Here is a 21,274-nt window from a genome sequence, read left to right on the forward strand (position 1 = left end):
AAGCTTGAACGAATCCAACAATGATCAATTAATTGCATTTTAATAACTTGTTTATAATTATTTAAGCACATTTATAGGTTATAATTTTATGAAATATCAAAGAAGTTGTTAGTCTTCGGAATCCGATATGAAATATGTATAATATAATATATCTAATAAGGCGTACAGAAATGTAAGAACGATACAATAAATCCTTTTAATCTATGTACATATACATATATATTTACAATGTCATTTTGTTGTGAATATATAGAAGGTACTTATAGTTTTAACTAGTAATTAAATTTTCAATTATCACGTGACATTTTGTAAAAATATTTTTTAATTCTATGTATATATTAACAAATTATTATAATATTTATTCAAATTTATATCAAAGATATTGCTTTATTAAATAACTTTCACAATAAACAACCAGACAGTCTCTCTGATAGATATATTTATATAAACATATATATATTAATATAATTATTTAACTGAAAAAAAATACGAAAAGGCACCATTTTCATTAGAGATATTAAAAACAATTAAATATATACACAGATAGACACTTTCACAGATTCAAGTGCACTTACGTATTTTTTATTTATTTCTTTTTTTTTTTTCCCATATAAATCACGTCGAAACTGTTTTACGTTTCATAACAAAAAGCTGTACTTTTTAAGTTCCTTTTTCAATGCTTATTAACTTTATCTATGAATTTAAAAATAAAAGTTTTGGTAATAGTTTATTGTAAATACATATTTCTAAATATATATATATGTATGTATGTATGTATGTATGTATGCATATATATGTATACACATACATACACTTTTATAAATATAACAAGCAGGCTGTGGCTGCATAAGTACTATTTTTCATAAATTTTTTTTTTTTATTATACACGAGAAAAATAGATTTTTATGATATTTAATTAAATTAAATTTTTTAATTTTTTTTTTGTTTCTGATCGCATGGTAAAAAGGGGAATGTATATTATTGAATATAACATAAATTTTATTCATGTTGCATTTATAAAATTATATCTATCCAAAACTATGATATTCTATTATTTCTTCGAATTTTTCTTTTTTTTTTTTTTGGCGAGAAGACATTGCAGTTCACATACTAACACACATACGTACATGTGTATATATATATATAAATATATATATATATATACTTTTACGAGTCACATACATATATATAATTCAAGCATAAGTACAAATTCTTCCCCTATAATCAATAGTTTTTATTATTATATCGGCAAAATATAGTGTACTATTTTGTTATAAATGATACTAATGAGTCTTCTTTCTATGTTGTAAGTGCAAATTAAATAAATATTATATGAACACACTTTTCATTAGAGAAAATACCTATATATCTTTGGATTGCTAACATCATTGAATAGGACAGGTATGATCCTTAATAACGAACACCTACAATGCAATGTCTCACGCTACTTTAACAGGAACATCGAAACTAGATGCAATACATTTCTTTGCTTTCGCAAAATCGAAGTTTTGCATATATTATTCATATTTTTCATAGGAATTTCTTCTTTATCTATCACACGAGGCACATTTTTTAGTAGAAAGGCAACATGCATTTTCATACGTTGTATTTCTACTATTTAATATTATTACTACTAAAAATGATTTTCTTTGTTAATGTTTACTTTTCTGGTTCGTCAGGATGATCGGTCTTAATATGATGTGTAAATGTGTATTGAGTTGTAAATCGTTTTTTACAATAAGGGCACTGATATGGCATCACAGGATGTGCAGATCTCAAATGTGCGACTGCTAATTCTCTTAAAACAAATGGAGATTGGCAAACGCCGCAACGATATCTAGAAGGCATTTACAAATCGTATAAAAAAAAAAAAAAAGGAAGGTGACAGAGAACAAGAACAATTAAGATACTGAATGTACACGTCTTACCCTCCAGCTGTTCTGATGAGAGTTCTCTTAACTGGAGGTGGTGTACTTCCTTCGTTAATCTCAACTTTTGGTTCAATCGGAGACATAATGTATTCTAATGACGTTTCTGGTTTTAATTTTGGCATTATATTATTTTCTGCCTCTTCTTTTATTTCTATTTGTCGTACCTATATTTACAAAATTAAATTAAAATCCATTCCAATATTATTGTTACTAGATATAAAAAAAATATTAAACTTACTGCTGCATTAATACTCTCTGCGTGAACTCTCATATGAAAGTTCTTTGATTGTGAATTATTAAAAGATGCGTTACACTTAGAGCACCTATATCTTTTGGTATTTTGTGTTGATTTCGGTGCTATATCCCTTTTTCGAAATAATGGTTCACCCGCGCATTGATGGGCCAGCAATGAAACTTCTTTGAAAAAAAGTTTATTGCATTTTGGACAGTGATACGTTTTATCCATAGTATGTGTCTTTTCGTGTGCTTTGAGTAAACTTTTATCTAAAAATGTTTTATTGCAAACATTACATATGTAGGAGGAAGATGTATCGATACGTTTATGTGACATCTGTAAAAACGTAATCAGATGTAAAATAGATTTTTTATAATGGAACATCATAAATATAGTATATATTTTATAACCTCGTGTCTGAAAAGTTGCCATTTTTCTTTGAAAGATATTTTACATATGTGGCAAGTGAAATTTTTACATGTATAGAAGTCTGAATGAGTTTGCAAATGTATCAACATTGTTGTATGATCATCGAACCATTGTAAACAAATACCACAGCGTGCAACATTCTTACTTACTCCACTAGTTTGTAACGAATATATTGAAGCATTCCGTTTTGCTAAAGGTTCAACACTTTTCAACATATTATCTCTTTCTAATGCCTGAAAATAATGTATAACAAGTTACAATTTTACCAAACAAATTCGTTACTCTTTCAAGCTTGTTAATACAATATTATTTATAATAATATTATTGTAATATATATATATATAGAAGAGGTAAATAAATTATGGTAATTAAACCTCTGAGTATGTTCTGACTCTTCCTCCACGAGTACAAGCTTCTCTAGCCTCTCGTGCTTCTCGTGCAGCATTTAAAGCTTCTTCCTGTTCAACGCATGCCATAACAGGAGACATAGAAGATTGTTGATTATGTTCACTCATTCTATGTGCTGCTAAACGTATAAATAAACCAAATGATCGACCACAAATATCACATTTATGTCTTTTAGGTTCGTGAATACGCATATGATTTGACAATGCACTTTGTTGTGTACATACCTACAATCAAATATAAGATAAAAACAAATATTATTATTTAATAATTTTTCATATATAATTTATTATAATAGATTATATTATGATATTAAGAAAAAAACATTATGTATGCGTTACTTTTCCACATGTAGGACAAGTAAGTGATTTAGTATTTTCAAAAGAATGTTCCTTCTTAATCTCTCGTGAAGAATCTCCAAGACCAATTATACAAAGGTTACTAGACTGCATAGAAAGTTGTGTTTGTGCCATTATATAGTTATTATTTTGGTGCAACTGCTGATGATTGTGATAAGCTTCTATAGTAGGGAAAAATCTAGAAAATAATAAAGTTCTTCATATATGAATATACTTATTCAAATGAATTATTATTTTATTTAGATTTAATAAAATACCTGTTACAGAGGGAGCACCATGTATTCATTCCTATTGCAATAGATTCACCTAAATGATCACGCATTCTATGCTGCTTTAACATTTCCCAACTAACAAATTTACGATCACACTGATGACATTCTTTTACTATTTCATCAAAATCTAATGTAACTTTCAAATGATTAGTACCTTCGTGTTTAGCCAAATCTTCAACCGATTCAAAAGACATAGGACATTTTCTACACGTATATTTACGTGGACAATGCAATTGCATGTGCTTTATTAAGCTCTCTCTTGTTCTACAGATAAAATATTATTCTTTGTATTAAAAAAAAAAAAAAACTAATTAATAATAAATTACATACTCACTTGTAATAACTGTTACAAGGTGCACACCACCACTTTGACGTTAAATTTTCTCTGCCTTTTAATTCCTTACGATCATTCATAGTTAAACTTCCTGTCAAAACTTGTTCTAGAATACTAGTTCGTTTTTCTTCTTTTTTCGTTCCAATTTCTTCCTTGGAAAATTCATTTTCATCGTCCATATGTTCAAGAACATTAATACCAGTTTGTTTGTCTGTTCCCATATAAAATTCATTCTCTGATATTGTCTTTGAATCTGTACTTTCACATGTTTCATCTCCAAGAAATGTTTCTGAGTTTACTTCTTCAATTTCCACTTCACATGGTAGTTCAGTCAATGTCTCAATACAACAATTAGATTGATGCTCTCGATTAATTTCATTCGGCATTGAAGAACTTTCAAGAGGAAGTAACGATGGTAATGGCACTAATGGCGGCGGAGCTCTAACTTTTTCTGTGCAGAGTTGTGCCTGTGGAAAATATTTTATATAAATATTTATTTTATATGTAGATATTATATATTATAGTTTGCTGTTACATCCATATATTTATATATATATCTATATATATATATATATATATATATATATATATATATATATATATCTCAATTACTATCATCAAAAAGATTATTACGGTTCACGTACCTGGCAAGGGTCAGGAGAATTTTTCATAGCTTCAAAAAATATCTGTACAGATTCAACATCCTTATAAGTCAACAATTTTACATGCATACTTTTGTAAACATTAAGACAATATTCTCTAAACTCATAAATATCATCCAGACGTGCTGCGCAAAACTGACAAATTTGTTTAGGCAGTGGATCTGTTTTATATACTAAAACTGGCAAACAAGCTCGTAATTTTTGCGCCACTTTGCGTTGTACTCCTTCGTTGCCAAATATTGGCAACATCTCGATTTTCTCCTCTGAACACAATCTACATGCATTCTCCCACTTGTTAACCACAGCCATTTCAAATAATTCAACGAGTAATTATACTATCGTTTATATATATTTCTGTAATGCAAAGATAAGATAATAGAAGAAATATTAACACGTATTTCTTCGTTTTTCGGGATTAACCGTTTATGATACAGATTGCAAACAAGTCACGAATTAGGTTAGTTGGTATTCCACTGTAAGCAATAACGGCCAAATATATAAAGCGTTCTAATACGAGCATATTTTTAGTTAAGTCTAAATTAGCGTTATTTAAAAAAGATATTCCGAGAAAAATTTGTTGATTCAAAAAGTCAAGATTTTTCTTTTATCATCTTACTTTCACCTTAGATCTTTTCGTCCGTTCAGGACGAGCCTGTCGACTACAACGATTCGAGAAAACCGGTTTCGTACGTAACCGCTTATGTTCAAGAATATTGCTTAATAATATCGTTAAATGCACGGATATTTTCAAAAAGTGCTTTAAGTTTTTGTAAATATATTTTTTTTATTGTTAATAATTTTTTATTCTTTTAATAACGATTTGGTTTTTTTTATTTTTTTATATTTTTTTTTTTTATTTTTATTTTTTTTTTTTTTTTTTTTTTTTTTTTACTACAATACGAAACTGTTTTTCTTTTCTGAAGTAATTGCATTACAGCCATATTCGCATGTTTACATTCAGTGGTTTTCAAATTAAACATTTTCTAATAACTATTGAATCAATATTTTATTAGATAATTTGAGATTCATCCTAAAATGTATAAATTATATAATTCATATATAACTGGCAAGAAATGTTTTTTTTACCGATAAAAATATTATAGATATATCCTTAATAACCTTCGAATAATCATCGAAGCCACGATTATATTTGAATACGAAATGATTTATTTTCTATTTATATATATATATTTTTTTACATATCTTTAATATAATTTATTTAAAAAAGAAAAAAAGTAAGGTATAAAAAATATATATACAATTTGATTTACCAAAATATATTTTTAAAGTTTAAATACACCACACACATAAAACACCATAATAATCAAATGGTGCATACATTCGTATTTTAAAAGATAGTTTGCATGTATGAAAGTATTGATTATAAAATATATCTAGATAACTTTGTAAATGCGACTAAATCTTTTTAAAAAATGCACTCATAACTTTATAAGGGAATTTCCATGTTTTACAATATAATAAATGGTTTCATAAAATTTCTTGTCATGCTTATAAATTAATTCTATTAACCAAAAACACCAGCATTTGTAATTTACCTATAACAATAATATATATATATATATATACATTATGTAATTATAATGTTCTATTTAATAGAATTGAAATTTTTTATGTGAATGCTGGAATATAAACAGATGTAGAGCATTTTATATAAAATTTATATGCAAACGCGTGTTTAGGTATTTATCATATAATTAATTCATCCTTTTTCATTTTTTCGCCACATAAAAATGCATATTATTACATAGATAAAACTAACAATTGTACAATTAATGCATGTACATAATAAACTCATATCTCTCCATTAAAAAGTTTGATAAAACAATTTTTCACAAATATAATTACATATAAATAATTATAATTATAATCTTTTACTCTCTTTTGTTTCTGCAAGTATAAAAATAATCAGACAGTAGCTCTTCTGTGTAAATATTATATTACGTATATGTGCATAGGGGAGAAAGATATTTGTATACAATATATACATTAACGCAGTAGCAAAAATTATTCATTTCTGAGAAGGTATGTTAAAATGTGGTGACCATGGAAGAATTCTAAATATTTTTTTTTACAACTTTTTACAAATTCACAAATATTAAAATAAAATTGAAAAAATAGTAATATATAATTTTTCTAACTATCACCATGCGAACAAAAAATATTATACTACTACACGTAAATTGTATGTATATATGGTATATATAATATTCCAATTTCAAAATTTAGTGCATATATATGTGTGTGTGTGTGTATGTATATATATATACATATATAATTTTATTAATTTAATATAATTGATTTTCTATAGTAGACAGTTTTTAGATAAATATTTTATATTACATTATACAAGATAGTTTAGATAACTACAACCAATTCGATAAATCTATAAATATTAATCGTAACAAAAAATGATTTAGATGAATATTATATAATTAACAGATAATTATAATATTTTTGAATGTTTGTAAATTACTTTTCTTAGTTTCAATACCATTCTTGGTTTTTATAATAGAATTCAATAGTTCTATATAAGAAAATTAGAGAAAATATCAGTACAAAAATTTATTTGAAAACTGTTATTTAACATAATTAAATTTGTTTTATTATTATCTATTACATATGTATGTTACGAAAAAAATGATAGATGACGCTATATTCACAAAATTATAGATAACGATAAAATTTTTTTAATTTAAATATTTAATTAATATTAATATTTATGCAATTATCCAAGTAGTTTCAATTATGTAAACAACCCTGTATAGTACAGCTTTTATAACAAGAAGCAGTGTTGAATTATATTATTTTATATATATATATATATATATATATATAATATTTTCTTTACATTTAAGAATAATTTTATACAGTAATGAAAAAATAAACTTGATGTAAAAACATCTTTCTCTCTGTAATTATCATCCTCATAAGAAAAGTACAGATATATAGAAAATTATCCTGTACAATTGAACTGTATCAATGATTATGTAAATGAATGAAGCAATTTTTTCATTTACACACAAGTATTATAATATAAACTATATATTTCCCTGGATAAATATTCCAGTCAAATCTTAGTATAGTGCATCATACGCTTGAATAACTACTCACAACCGAATGAGGAGCTTAGCTAATACAAATTAAAAGTAACTTGGATTAAATTATGTTATATAGATGAATCCTTTAACATTTAGTATAGTATACAACAAAGCTTTACAATTTTTAAAACAATGAATAATATATTAAGCAGAAAAAAAATAATAATTTCTTTTCTTTATCTAATACATTGATTAACAATTACATATTATCATATTAAAAGATATAAAAGAATAAAGAATCTTACAAAGTCTGAATTATATATCTCTTTTGCTTGAAAGACAAGTAAATTTGTATATATTTTTACTACCTCGCAGGTACAGCCGGCATTTTTTCTAAAAAGTCTTGTTCTATTACACTTTCCAATTGTATATTATTGATAGGAGCACAAACGTTATTTGATTTACGACTAAGCCTAGTAAAAAAATGATGCAAATCTTGCAAGGAACGTATTGAATTGGATGTTAAGATCAGTTCTCCTGGAGTTATCTGTGAGACAGGTGTTTCCTGTTTGTACTGAAAATAAAATTACGTAAGATCTTGTAAAATTAGATTATACAGTTATTATTGTATTATTTAATTTTTTCAAAATTTCTTTTTCATAAAATTATTGCAATAATTTTAAGTTGATAAACAAATTTAAGTGATAAAAAATACACGCAACCATATATAGATATAGATATGTATATACAAATATATAGTTATTGGTATAGCTGTAAAAATAAACCAAGAGTATATATCTCCTCTTCTACTGTGCCAAAATAAGCATGTTAGTTACTAAATTAATACAATTGAAACAGTGATAGTGGCACTTCCCATACTAATCAATAAAAATATATTGCATTATTTTTATTTATAATATTAATAATTTATAATGACATAAAATAAAAAAAAATATAACATAATCAAGAAATCAAAAAAACTCAAAGAAATATTCAGAAAAGAATTTTAAATAGAAGATCTATATCCATATAAGAGTATGTGTATGTATATGTGTATACATAGTACGATAGTTAATTGAACACATTTGTGTGTAATAATAAGTAAAGGGTATATATATCCTACAGACAGTCAGTGTGAATGTGCTCATGACAATGGTTAGAATGAAGAATATCCTTTACTGCATCTTTTATTTTATAATTTTAACAAACGGACGTAAGTATTACATATTTAAAGAAAATATTTCAAAAGAAAGTAATAAATACAAAAGATACTAATTTATTGTTCCTGTAATAAAAGATATCTATCAAAAAGTATTTTTAATACCATATTAAAATGGAAATATATATATATATATATATAATATTTAATTAATTTTTAATATTTATTTAATATATATAAAGTATATAGTATAACAAATACTGATGCATCAAAGCATATCAGTAAAGCTTCTTTAATAGCTTTAATTTTAGTTGATTGATATTAATTCCGATTAAGTAAATGAATACTACATTATTTTAACTTCAACATATAATAATAACTCAAACGTATATTAATTCTTTCATTGAATATGTTAGTTGTAAATTAATCTGTTAAATAAAAATAATATGTTGTAGAATACAAAGATGACAGAGACTACAATAATGAATTTTATGAGGATGCATCAATCGATTATATAACGAATTGGGAAAAACATCCACAAAATGCATTACAAGATGATTTCTACATTTTAAGTGATGTAGAAGATGCAGAATTACACGATATTTATCCGGATACAAACGATTTCACAATCACATTTGCTGACAATAAAAACTCATTTAAACATGCTAATTCGCTTAATAATCAATTGGATTGGTATAAAATGCCTGAAAAAGTATATCGTTATACTAAACATCGTATTCCTGGATATGATTATGATGAATTTGATTACTTTGGCATAAAGAATTCCAAAATCTGCGATGAAAAGTCAGTATGGACTCACTGTCTTTGTCAATTTACATGCAAAGAACCTAATATAGTAGATTGCTATACACCATGCAAAAGTGGATGCGAATGTAAGGAAAATTATGTGTTTGATGAGAAACAAGAACAGTGCCTATTACCTGAAGAATGTTCTTCCAAACAAGAAGACATTATTTATGATAAATAAAATTTTATAAAATATTCAATCTTTATGTTTAGCGATAATTGAAAATAATCAGTCTGTATCTTTTATGAATTAAATAATTATTAAAAAAATAAATACCTTGTTATCCATAAGCTTTGCTATCCTTGTTATGTGTGGCACAAAATCAGAAGAGAGATTATTATTATTTGAACATCCTACTGCAGCATCACCGACAAATGCCCATCTATACCTGTTAAAATGAATAAGAAAAATTAAGTATTAAACATGGTAGATTGTTAATTCATATTTTCTATACTTTTATCTTTTTATATTATAATAAATGATACTCACATTTGAAATTGCGGTAATCTGTGTGCTGGAAGTAATAACACAAGATCTAATAATTTAGCAGCAGCAAGTTGTAACTGTAACCAGTGTGGATGACCATGAGCTTGCAGACCATTGCTAGCATTTATAGCCCAAGAAGAATCCAAAACAGAGATTACTTTTATATGTGAACTATTAAAACAAAAAATTTATCAATAAATAATATTTTCCTTCTATCAATTATATTTATTTGCATACTGATTTTAATAACACCGTCAGATGATAACAACACACTTATATTAAAGAATAAAAAAGAAAAAAAGAAAAGAAAAAGAAAAAAAAAAAAAGAAAAGAAAAAGAAAAAAAAAGAACAGAAACTCAAGGGTTCTGAGCACAATTAATGTCATTCGTAATATATTGTAAGCATCATTGATACATTTTGCAGCATTTTTTGCACTTTATGGTTATCGCCAATAATAATGAGAAAATATTTAAATAATAATAATTATTATTTTTACCATCTACTGCCACAACTTATAACTTTTATACACAATAGCGTACATAATGATTTAAATAGGATTAATATATTAGCATTATATTATCTCCTTGAATTTATGTTAAAAAAAAAAAAAGAAATGCATACATAAAACAGGACAAGATCAATGAAAAACACATTAGCCTTGTAATTACCTGCTCTGACGACTGATGTCCCAACACCAATCAAATTCATGGTGGCATCACAAATCCCATCAAATCGCGAATGCCATAACAAATTCAAAAACAATATGTTATTAGGTATTTATCCATGTTAGAGGAAAATTATGTAGGCAAATTAGGATTGGACTGCAGCATACGGGTTTGGATGTAAACTTCTAATGTATAATCCAGAAGGAAACAAACAGCTACATTTTAAATATACTATAATAATTACTTGATCTTTATATATTTCTAATATTAAACAAATGCTTTTATATGCTGAACGATAATTTATAGTATGTTTTATACTAATATTATATAAGTGATAAGTAATTATTTATACGTAAAGAAATATATAATTAAATTCAAATAATTTATATCAATCTATGTATAATGTATTTATGTATCATGCATTAAAAAAAAAAAAAAAAGAAAAAAGAAAAAAAAATGTTATATGTTATAAATTTCTATCTCTTTGATTGAAAAATATTTAGCTTCCAACAATTGTATATATTAAAATCCATCATGCATAAAGAGCAACATAATTATCCCACAAGCACATATTTCATTCCAGATGCTATGAATATAAAAAGTTTCAAAACATACCTAAATTCCTCGCTGTCTGTGTTTAATTCATGTTCGATGTATAGAAAAACTTGTACAAGTTCACTGACTATAACAGGCCACAGAGAAGTAGCATGTTGTGGTGACATTCGTAAAAGTAATACCCGAAAACACAAAAATACTTGTGCCTGAATTGATGGTATCACTTGCGGTAAACGTAGACTATCAGCAAGTCGTTCTAATAAAAATAAATGTATATAACATTCTCTTTTTTTTTAAGCATACTGAATATATTATACACACCTTGATATAATCATACATACCTTGAATTTCTGGCATATATTTATGATATTGATCCATCTCACTACATAAAATTACAAAAGCCAATCTCTTCAAAAGTTGTGCTTTTTGTTCATATTCCTGTTCTCTCGTGGAAAAAATACTGATGCTGCTACTTTGTGCCATTGAAACGCGATCTAAATAATAAATATTTTTATATAAATCTTTTCGCGTATAGAGAGGACAAAAAAAAAAATAAATAAATAAAAAGAAAAATTCTGCATACTCATTAAATCTCGGAAAGTGGTATTATCGTGTGTCATTAGATTATCTATAATTGTTCTCCAATATGGTAAACATGCAGGCGTCATTTGAAAGAATGCAGGATCAAGTAATAAATCAAGCACATCCTTACGCCAAGCTTTTCTAGTGTATTGATATCCGGAAAGAGAACTTAGTAATTGAGAACAAGCTGTGAATGATGCAATATTTTTCATCCTAAAAGTAAAAAATATAAATTTAACTATTAAGTTTCAATTTACTTTTAGATTATAATTTTATTTAACTTACGTATGATTTTTAAGATACGGTGTAACATTATACATAAGATTCGTAAGTAACGTAACAACTCTTTCTTTTTCTTGTGAGCCATAACTGACATCTAATAAAGGTGCTAATATTTCAGCTAAAACTCCTTGTGCTTGAACACTAAAAGCTACATTTGGAGGTGTGCCTGGTGTTACTAAAACGAAAGAAAATTATTATCGATAATGATTTGTATAAATCGTAAAAATAACAAAATTAAAATTTTTAAGTTACTTACCAGCACCACTTTTGCCTTCTTTACCTTCAGAAGAACCTTCAACAACTTCAAAAACATCTTCGCGTACAGCTAAATTCCTTCTTAACCATGTTGTTTGTTCTAAACATGCTCCAGCTATTTGTGAACATGATTCAATTAACTGGAATTCAATAATTTAATATTTATTATATATAGTAAAATATACATGAGAAAAATACGAAACTATGAACTCTAAAAATCAACTATTACCTTTGCAGATACATCTTGTAAGTCTCGAATATCTTTTTTCTCTTGCATGGGAGGGCATTTTTGTACATATTCATTTAAGATTGCTAATAATAAGAATTGAGCAGGTGCTGTTAAGGATAAACCATCTTTCAATAAACCAAGTAATGATGCCCACGATTCAATAAGTGACTGTGAAGCATTACTTTGCATGTAAACATAAAGTAATTCTAACACAGAAACTTCTAATGAAAAATCTTGTTTAACACCATGAATCGGGGGTGGTGTCTTTACTACTTGATGTACTGTTTGAACTAATGTATCAATTGGTATAACACGTATGGCACTAACTAAATGTACCATTACTTGTTGATTTGGACAAGCTTCTGGGAGTACCTATATATACATATTTATTCATATAATAACATTAATTAGTATATATTTTTTAAAATTTTTAATAAAATTAAAACTTAATAAATATAAGAAAATATTTAGCATATACTCAGTATACAGATCAATATAAGAAATAAAATATATTGCATTCAGAAATATATTGATAATATAGTGACTTTACCTTCTTTGAAGAAGCAGTAGATTGTCGCCTTTCATGCCAAGCAACTGCAACTGCAGCAAGAAAGTTTACTCCATGATGAAAAGATATAGGTGATAGAAGTTCTAATAGTTGATGCTTCACTATTCTTGGACTGCCAACTACACAAGTTGCTTGTTCACTGTATTAAAAATAAAAATGATAAAATAAATATTGATATAATCATAATAAATAATTTTGTATAAATAAGAATATTGTACGAACTTGTCCTTTGTAGCTAAAACTGCTTGCCATAAAGTTGAAAGTGAAGCAATTATTCTTGGTAAATGACTCAATGCTGTTCTTCTCGCATGTTGATGTAATTCATTTGCCCCATTTTTCTCTTTTGATGTAAGTTCCTAAATATATTAAATCAATGAAATTTCTATTAAATAATTTATTAATATTTACATGCAGAAGAAATAATTTTATATATTTATCTTACCGACGAAAGCGGACTTGGCATAAAAACATGAATAAGATTACTAAAAATTTGTCCAGGATTTGCACCAGGTACACCAGTTTGAACGGTACCACTTAATGGTTGATTAAATGAGAAACCAATTTGTTGTGAAGTATCCAGTAAACAATAATGAAGCAAAAATGTTAGTGCTTCTAAATGCGTGACTGTATAATCAGCAGGTAAGCAGCATTCAACTGTGCTTATATCTTGCAATTTTGAAAGCAGAGTTGCTTCTTCATTGATGTAATAAGAAGCTAAATGTTCAATATTATAACACAGTTGATGAATCACTGATGTTACTATAGATGTTAATGATGAGCCCATAAATGGCAGGCTAGATGTAACAAGAGTTGTCCAATGTTGATGCAGATGTCTCATATGTTCCTAAAGTAATATCATAATTAAGTGAAAAAAGATTAAATTTTATTATATATTATGTAATATTCATCAATAATTTGTTACAAGTGATATATAGAACAAACCAATTGTAATGCACTAAGAATGCTGTTAAGAAACATTGACTGTTGTGGAATTGGAATACCAGGTACATATTTCAAGCTATTAGCTGTTAGGCTTGAAACGGATCGAGTTGGGGTACTTGGTATAGATGTTGTCATAACACCAATTTCTTCTCCTTTTTGTATACTACATTGATGTTCTAACATTATCAAAGCTAACAACAACCTAAGCAACAGTAATACGTTATAAACAAACAGTAATATGGTATAAAAAATATGTTATGTTTCACAAATCGTACTGACTTTTTCTGAAACGCTTTATTACCTTAAGAGTTGTATTTGAAAAGCTTCAGTGTGATCACTTGCTCTATATTTGCATTTATTAATTTCATTTTCTATAATAGGATCATTAAACGATATTATTTCTTCGGTGAACGTAAAGATTTCTTCATTTTCTTTATTTGCATTTTTCATACTCATCACACTTGATACAAGACAATGAAGTGCAACTTTTTGTACTTTGCATTTAGCGAGTAAATCTACTATATAACAACTAAAACCTTTTCCAGAATCTCGTACAATATGAATTAGTTCAGAGAATATTAAAGTTAACAGTTCTGCACTTGCAAGTTGTACCTTTAAAGAAATAAAAATTAATAAAATAATTAATATATATAATAATCTTGTAATATATCAATACTTACTTGTCGATTTCCAGAAATTTCTTCTTGTGTGAGTCTCATTTGTCCTAAATTAGGATAATAACTTCTAGCAAAATAAAGACAGACACTAATTAAAACTTCCAAATACATGCTACTTCTGTAGGCTGCTATAAATTCTGTATAAGCTACATCACCATGAAAGTTTCTTCCAAATACACTCTTTCTATGTCTAGCTAATAAATTTAATAGTGTTGTATTTTTTGTGGCATTAGCGACACCAGTTGTTGCCGCACAACACAGAAACATTCTAGTATTTGTTATAAGTTCATTTCTCAATGTACGTAAAGCATATAAGGTTCTTGTTGAATCATATACTCCACAATAAAGAAGCATATGAGAGTGAAGATTGTGAACACCTACTCCAGAATTGCGATTTACTTTTACATTATTTTGTATAACGTCATCCGTCTATAAAGAAATTTCATTGTAAGGAAATATATATTCAAAAAGTTTAGTAATATTAAATTACTTACATTCTTACTAGTTTCAACATCACACATTTGCATTACTCGATCAAGAACTTCATTCAATATTTCTTCTACAATGCTGGTCGTACTAGAATTACTGAAATATTCTTCTGCTGTAGTACTCAAGTCAATATCACCTTCTTCACCCTCCATTGTCCAACTAGGAACTTCAGCACTTGTTTCAAAGCTTCCTACATCATGTACATCATAGCCTGTCGTAAATTCATTAGTACTTTGATATTTGCCTTTTAAAATAGTTCCTGCTACTTCTCTTGAACCACCTGATATCATAATATGTTCCTTTTTTGGCTTATTTTGCTTATTGTTTATTTCTGGACTACTAGAATCAAAACTATTTGTAATAGAATCCAATGATGACCCTATGTCGCCATTCATTTTTTTTAAAGCATTTTTGTCCTTTCCTTTGAGACTTGAATTAGCAGATTCAAAGAGACTCTCATCAAGACTAGCTGTAGAGCCTTTATCAAAATCTATTTTTTTAAATCTAGTAGCATTTTTTAATATTTCTGTTGTCAAATTTGATTTTTTCATACTGGAAAAAGAGTCATCCTCTGTTAACGAATCATTTGAATTTTCGTTACAATTTATTGACAGAGGATTTACAAATACTGAAATTTTGCGATTGCCAGAAATACTAGGTGGAACTTCTAATTCCTTCATAAACTGATTTCGTTCAGTAACATAGTGATTACAATTATCACCAGTAGCTAATGTCGTAACAGCAAATATTCTTTTTACTTTTACAGGATTTATAGATTTTTTTTTCTTTTTTTCCTTTTTTGATTTTTTATCCTCATTCATGCCATCGCTAACATGATATATAACATTACCATCTACAGAACTAATTGCATATATCTTAGCAGCACCTTCTGTATCATCTTGTATTTCAGATTTTTCTTCAACAGGATCATTTTTTGTTAAAACAGTATTACTATGTTGTATACTAACATGGAGGACACTCATACGACATGTAGACGGATCTAATAACATAGTTAGTAATGGATCCAATATACGAGAAATATCTCCTCGCATAAGTGAATGAAGAAGCCACGACTGTGCAAGTAATTTCAATGGTGAATTATCTGATAATTGAAGATTATCTAACATTTTTAACAAGGACCTGAAATACATTTATATCTATATTAAGAATTTAATATAATTTTACAAAATTATTTATGTTAAATAAAACGTGTTCGATCAATTTTAATACATAGAATTATAAAAATGAAATTCTTACTGGTCGAATGCTCGTAAGCATCCGCGTAGTCTAGGATTTGTTTCAATTTCTCGTCCAAGGTGCCATAAGGTTGCAAATCTATTGAACGCTTCTATCTTTTTCTCCATGTTATCAGATGCAAGTGCAGATCCTATTACATCTTCAACGGCATCACAGGAATCATGCAAAGCATGATGTAATTCATGCATTAACTCAACACATCTCATCCTGTATTTATGAGCAGGTAACTCACCAAGATGATGCCACAAAGAATGTGCTAACACCTTAAATCAAAATATACTTAAATAATGATAATTTATTATTTTATTAAATAATCAAAATAATGCTTACTTGAAATACGTTGGTATACTGTATTAAGTAAGTTATATGCCACTGTTTTAATAATGGTATCATAACTACAGTTGTTACACCTTCTCCACTTTTTGGATATATTTCTATATCACTATGTGCCTTTAACAATGCTATTAAATCTAGCAATGTTGCAATACTTGTTAACTGCAATGTTGGTTGTTTTCCTAACCAGCAAGCACAAACAATCAAGACCTTTAGCCAATCAGGAAAGACAATTGCTCCTTTTGGTTCATCTTCCAGCAATAAACCATCTCCAGAAAGAAAATATTTTGGAAAAGTTGATAATTCAACAAGTAAAGTTGATGCAATTTTAACAGATTCTTCCCATTCAGATTGAGCTATTGTGTCAGTATATGAGTGAAGAATATCAAAACATTTAATGTCTTCAACAACAGATAAATCTTGACTGAAGAACCCAGAATCTTCCAAATTTAATCTGGAGTTCAATAGAAGTTCTAAATAATGCATTCTTTCGTTAAAACTTTCTCTAGGACAAGAAATTAATAAACTATCAAACATATTCTGTACAGTCTTTTCTTTAGCAAGTACTCTGTTACTAATTAATTTCACATAAAAAATTTCATATTGACGTAAACATTTTTCCAGCATCGAATGTTGAGCTTGAAATGCTGAAGATGTTTCTTTTATTAATGAATTCGTAGAATCCATATAATTGTATACAGAATTACGATTTAATATCGTTGATTTTTCTTCCAACGCATTTTTCTCTTTTTCTTCAGAATTTGTCTGTATATTTTCCATACTTTTATTTCTTGATAATAATTTAAAATCTTCATTAATTGAAACATTAATGTTGTCAGTTTGTGTTACAGAAGCATCATTCAGTTTGGAAGTACTTCTACTTCCTTTCTTCTTAGATTTTTTTTCAATTCTTTTAGTAGTACCACCAGAATTTGCTCTTCTTCTAAGATTTGGACTTTTTTCATTATAAGAACTATTCATAGTATCAGCTTTGTTTAATTTACTATCTGATTGACTTTTTTCCAATGGAATTGCAATCAAAGAATTATCATTGCTACTTGTAGTAGCATTATTTTGAGAAGAATCCAATTTTGCATCTATTTCACGCTTGTCTGTTTGTGTTGTCGCTACTGTTGGTTGTACTTTGGATAGAATCTTCGCACATAGTTGAAGACTTTTTGAGATTTCCATACAAGAAAGCAGATCGATATGGCACAATAATTTACTAATAATGTTGTAAAACAAAGTAGGTAAATGATCAGAAGGGGTATCTATAAATGTGTCCAATGATACAGTATCTAATAGAAATTCTGTTAATATGCATATTTCAATTAAATTTGGCATTCCACAACCAATAGATTTAACAATCGTCTCTTTGATTTCACACTGAGTTTTAATCCTAGCTTGACAAGCTTTTTCAAACAAAAAACCACAATGTATCCAAACATAAGACGGTTCTAATGTTGAAAATAGCAAATTTGCTGATTTGACCACTTCATTGGTTTTTGGTATTCTACTTGACTGTCCGCAAGCAATATAAAAAGTTCTATAAATTCAAATTATAAAAAATTAATCAAATTTAATATACTTAATATTATTTTTAAATAATTATATAATAAACGTGCTTTTTTTACCTAAATATTTCAAACAAAATGTCATCTAAGATTATTGGTCCAATATCTGATTTATCTAATAATGAAACTAATATTCTATATGGTTTTAAATCTTGAGGATTTTCTTCGCAACTATTTTTCAATAATGATTTAATAGCTTCAATTAACATTTCTTTTGCATATGTATCAAAATAAGTAGCTGCATCCTCTAGAACTTCATTGGTCGTTGAAGGAGCTTTCGTTTTTAAGATTGATGTATTTACTTCAGTTCCCAAAAGCCATGCAAATAGACGCCTAACAAAATTACATAATATAATAGTTCAATATTTAAAAATTTTTTATTTATTTAAAAATGTTTACCTGTTCAAGCTCATGTCTCTTCTCAATATCGTAGTAAGAGCAGCTGTAATTAATAATACCATATCCTTATATAACAATAAACTATTGTGTACAGGAAAACCAACCAATAATAAGTCCAAAGCACTTCTTTGTACTAGAACTGAGTTATCCTGTACTCCAGCGCATAACGCAGTAATCTTAATTAGAACAAAAGTTAATATTGTATATAATATGCAAATATATATTGTAAGTTTTTTGTTTTACAAATTTGTAATTTTTGGACTTATAAATATTTACCATAATATCACTGTCAGTACCCATAATAAATTTCTGCTCTTCCATAGGTATTTTTTTATTCAAATGTGACAGTACAAAAGATATAGCAGGTAAACGTATTCCAGAATTTGAAGCCAAACAATCCCATAAGCATGCATAAAAATGCTCTGCACCTACTCCTTCACATACTTTCTCTAACAGAGAGTTAGTTCTAATAACAATTAATTTTTCTTAATATTAGAGAACAATTGAATGATTTAAAAAAATTTATATTGATAAAGATTATACATTCACGAACTATGAATTTTAATATCAATAGATTTTAATTATACCTATCAAAATGATCAGAACCATCTTCCAAGCCAGGAAGTACGCCACTTAAAAATCCACTCAATCCTGGTCTTAGTCTTTCTCCAAGGGGTACAAAATGAGTTTCATATACAGTCAATAAAGATGGTCTTACATTCATAGCAGCATGGCCCAATAATGGGAAAAGACCTTAAAGAATAAATAATAATAATAATTCTAAATTTCTATTTTAGAGCCATTCAAGATACACATATCGAAATTAAATTACCTGCACTATATATAAAAAGTTCATGGCTAAGTCTATTTGTACCCATGCATTTAAAAATGGTATCGTAAGTTTCCAAAGCTTTTAAATGAACGCCAGAAGGCAAAGCAGGATGCATACATTGTGCTAATCTCTTTGATATTTTTATTCTCCTTGGAATTACTGGAAACTTCATATGATTTAATAATACTTTGTTTAATTTACCAAGCGCAGAAATAAGATCTGCCCATTCGCTAGTATATTCAAAATTTTTTAAAGCCTTGTCTACAGCAGAGACATAGCTACATAGATAAAATTTTAACATAATTATCAGCTATTATCAGTATCATTTTAAATACTTTTATTACTTTTTAATAATACTTACACGCGATATTTAGAATCTTTCATAAGTTCACATTCTTCCATAGTGATGGAACCCATGATTATTGATTATGTATTAATCTGTTTAAATAAAATATTTTCTAGCTTTTAATTATAATTAAAATCTATTTACATTATTAGTTATTTGATACATTGATGGTAACTTTGACAGTTCTTTTATATTATAAGTAATTCTTATTATATGGCACGTGTTATAAGTAAATAAAAACATGTTCCACTATCTGCAATTAAAAATGAAGAATAATTTAAACTACAAATTTTATATATTCTATAGTACATAAAAATTATCGATATTACAAATCTCATAAGGAAATAAATTTTTTTTTCGCTCATATACAGACATATACAATAATAAAATGATAAATTCTGATAACCAAAGTAATTAAATAGAAATATAAAAATTGTATATATTTTATTCGGAAAAATCTTTCTTTTAGAAATATATGATATAAAAGAACGCAGTTTTGTTAAACTATCGAGTCAATATGGCTGATTTTGTAATTAATGTATTACAAAAGAAACACTTTGTATCTACAATATTTTTACTATTTTAAAAAAACAATTGATATTTTGTGTTGACATTTCAAATTTACATATGTTGTCAAGGATAAATTTAAGCTTATTATATCAACATACGATTCAATATCATGGGGATAATGTGAATTACGATAAACCACTTGCAGGATTCGCTATCTTCCAGATTTTTACAAAGTAGAATTAAATCCATAAAAAATATAGAAAAATTTCCGTTTCTTCGAATTTTTTATCACATATACTCAAGTTGTATCTCCCTTTCTTCCCTTATTCTTACTCTTCCTTGTTCTCACTACTTCCTGCCCGCTCTTAACACCTTATTCTATATGCTTATGCAGTAGACTGAAGTTGGCTTTATAATAAGTCTTAAATGATAAAAACTTAAGGCTATTCATAACCTTTCGCTCGAAGCGTGTATAACTTCAGCGATAGGTATAAACAAAATATGAACTACAAGCGTGAGCGAGGAATGGATCTATAAAATTGTAAAAATTTAATTAGAATAAATTTTTTAAGTAATTATTTATATGAATTAATTAAAAGTAAATTAAAATATATATTTTCACTTTTGTCGAACATAAAC

At 27.1% G+C, this 21,274-nt stretch overlaps 3 protein-coding genes across 13 annotated transcripts; 1 reads left to right on the plus strand and 2 right to left on the minus strand.

Moving 5' to 3' along the window:
• Positions 1-976: 976 nt before the first annotated feature.
• Positions 977-5,293, minus strand: LOC124425202 (PR domain zinc finger protein 5-like). Of its 3 annotated transcripts, XM_046965220.1 has the most exons (10): positions 5,244-5,293; positions 4,610-4,981; positions 3,966-4,432; positions 3,617-3,895; positions 3,342-3,537; positions 2,970-3,227; positions 2,577-2,828; positions 2,170-2,502; positions 1,929-2,095; positions 977-1,837 (listed from the first exon to the last, which is right to left on the minus strand). In XM_046965220.1, the coding sequence occupies exons 2-10, from the start codon at positions 4,934-4,936 to the stop codon at positions 1,660-1,662; spliced, it is 2,457 nt and encodes an 818-aa protein (XP_046821176.1). In that variant the 5' UTR covers positions 4,937-4,981; positions 5,244-5,293; the 3' UTR covers positions 977-1,659. The 3 variants fall into 3 exon arrangements, with proteins under 3 accessions (XP_046821176.1, XP_046821177.1, XP_046821178.1); XM_046965221.1 differs by lacking the exon at positions 5,244-5,293 and having other exon boundaries at positions 2,745-2,828; positions 4,610-4,936; XM_046965222.1 differs by lacking the exons at positions 3,617-3,895; positions 5,244-5,293 and having other exon boundaries at positions 4,610-4,936.
• On the plus strand, positions 4,963-10,075 carry LOC124425203. Of its 3 annotated transcripts, none has more exons than XM_046965223.1 (3): positions 4,963-5,084; positions 5,255-5,313; positions 9,301-10,075. In XM_046965223.1, exons 1-3 carry the CDS (start codon positions 5,053-5,055, stop codon positions 9,831-9,833), a joined length of 624 nt encoding a protein of 207 aa, XP_046821179.1. In that variant the 5' UTR covers positions 4,963-5,052; the 3' UTR covers positions 9,834-10,075. The 3 variants fall into 3 exon arrangements, with proteins under 3 accessions (XP_046821179.1, XP_046821181.1, XP_046821180.1); XM_046965225.1 differs by lacking the exons at positions 4,963-5,084; positions 5,255-5,313 and adding exons at positions 8,139-8,276; positions 8,812-8,899; XM_046965224.1 differs by lacking the exons at positions 4,963-5,084; positions 5,255-5,313 and adding an exon at positions 8,256-8,899.
• On the minus strand, positions 7,232-21,026 carry LOC124425201 (protein dopey-1 homolog). 7 transcript variants are annotated; one of them, XM_046965213.1, is made up of 26 exons: positions 20,794-21,026; positions 20,141-20,217; positions 19,780-20,057; positions 19,535-19,700; positions 19,224-19,413; positions 18,948-19,123; positions 18,609-18,881; positions 16,972-18,520; positions 16,642-16,904; positions 15,390-16,524; positions 14,899-15,324; positions 14,520-14,830; positions 14,219-14,420; positions 13,719-14,120; positions 13,499-13,632; positions 13,259-13,415; positions 12,709-13,080; positions 12,481-12,619; positions 12,228-12,399; positions 11,944-12,155; positions 11,702-11,854; positions 11,421-11,616; positions 10,809-10,820; positions 10,143-10,310; positions 9,930-10,041; positions 7,232-8,260 (listed from the first exon to the last, which is right to left on the minus strand). In XM_046965213.1, the coding sequence occupies exons 2-26, from the start codon at positions 20,194-20,196 to the stop codon at positions 8,051-8,053; spliced, it is 7,464 nt and encodes a 2,487-aa protein (XP_046821169.1). In that variant the 5' UTR covers positions 20,197-20,217; positions 20,794-21,026; the 3' UTR covers positions 7,232-8,050. The 7 variants fall into 7 exon arrangements, with proteins under 7 accessions (XP_046821169.1, XP_046821174.1, XP_046821172.1 ...); XM_046965218.1 differs by having other exon boundaries at positions 19,780-19,945; positions 20,141-20,378; XM_046965216.1 differs by having other exon boundaries at positions 10,143-10,256; positions 20,141-20,378.
• Positions 21,027-21,274: the final 248 nt, after the last annotated feature.

This window comes from Vespa crabro, chromosome 6 (genome assembly GCF_910589235.1).
Source record: "Vespa crabro chromosome 6, iyVesCrab1.2, whole genome shotgun sequence".
NCBI lineage: Eukaryota > Metazoa > Arthropoda > Insecta > Hymenoptera > Vespidae > Vespa > Vespa crabro.

Bases quoted from the DNA above. Each gene is read 5' to 3' on its own strand.
- LOC124425202 (XM_046965220.1), bottom strand. From the start codon at position 4,936: ATGGCTGTGGTTAACAAGTGGGAGAATGCATGTAGATTGTGTTCAGAG. The intron at 4,433-4,609 runs GTACGTGAACCG...TATTTTCCACAG, and splicing joins ATTCTCCTGACCCTTGCCAG to GCACAACTCTGCACAGAAAA. The intron at 2,503-2,576 runs GTTATAAAATAT...ACGTTTTTACAG, and splicing joins GGCAACTTTTCAGACACGAG to ATGTCACATAAACGTATCGA.
- LOC124425203 (XM_046965223.1), top strand. From the start codon at position 5,053: ATGATACAGATTGCAAACAAGTCACGAATTAG. The intron at 5,085-5,254 runs GTTAGTTGGTAT...CTTTCACCTTAG, and splicing joins GCAAACAAGTCACGAATTAG to ATCTTTTCGTCCGTTCAGGA. The intron at 5,314-9,300 runs GTACGTAACCGC...AATATGTTGTAG, and splicing joins GATTCGAGAAAACCGGTTTC to AATACAAAGATGACAGAGAC.
- LOC124425201 (XM_046965213.1), bottom strand. From the start codon at position 20,196: ATGGGTTCCATCACTATGGAAGAATGTGAACTTATGAAAGATTCTAAA. The intron at 13,633-13,718 runs GTAAGATAAATA...TAATATATTTAG, and splicing joins TGCCAAGTCCGCTTTCGTCG to GAACTTACATCAAAAGAGAA. The intron at 11,855-11,943 runs GTATGCAGAATT...TTTATTATTTAG, and splicing joins CACTTTCCGAGATTTAATGA to ATCGCGTTTCAATGGCACAA.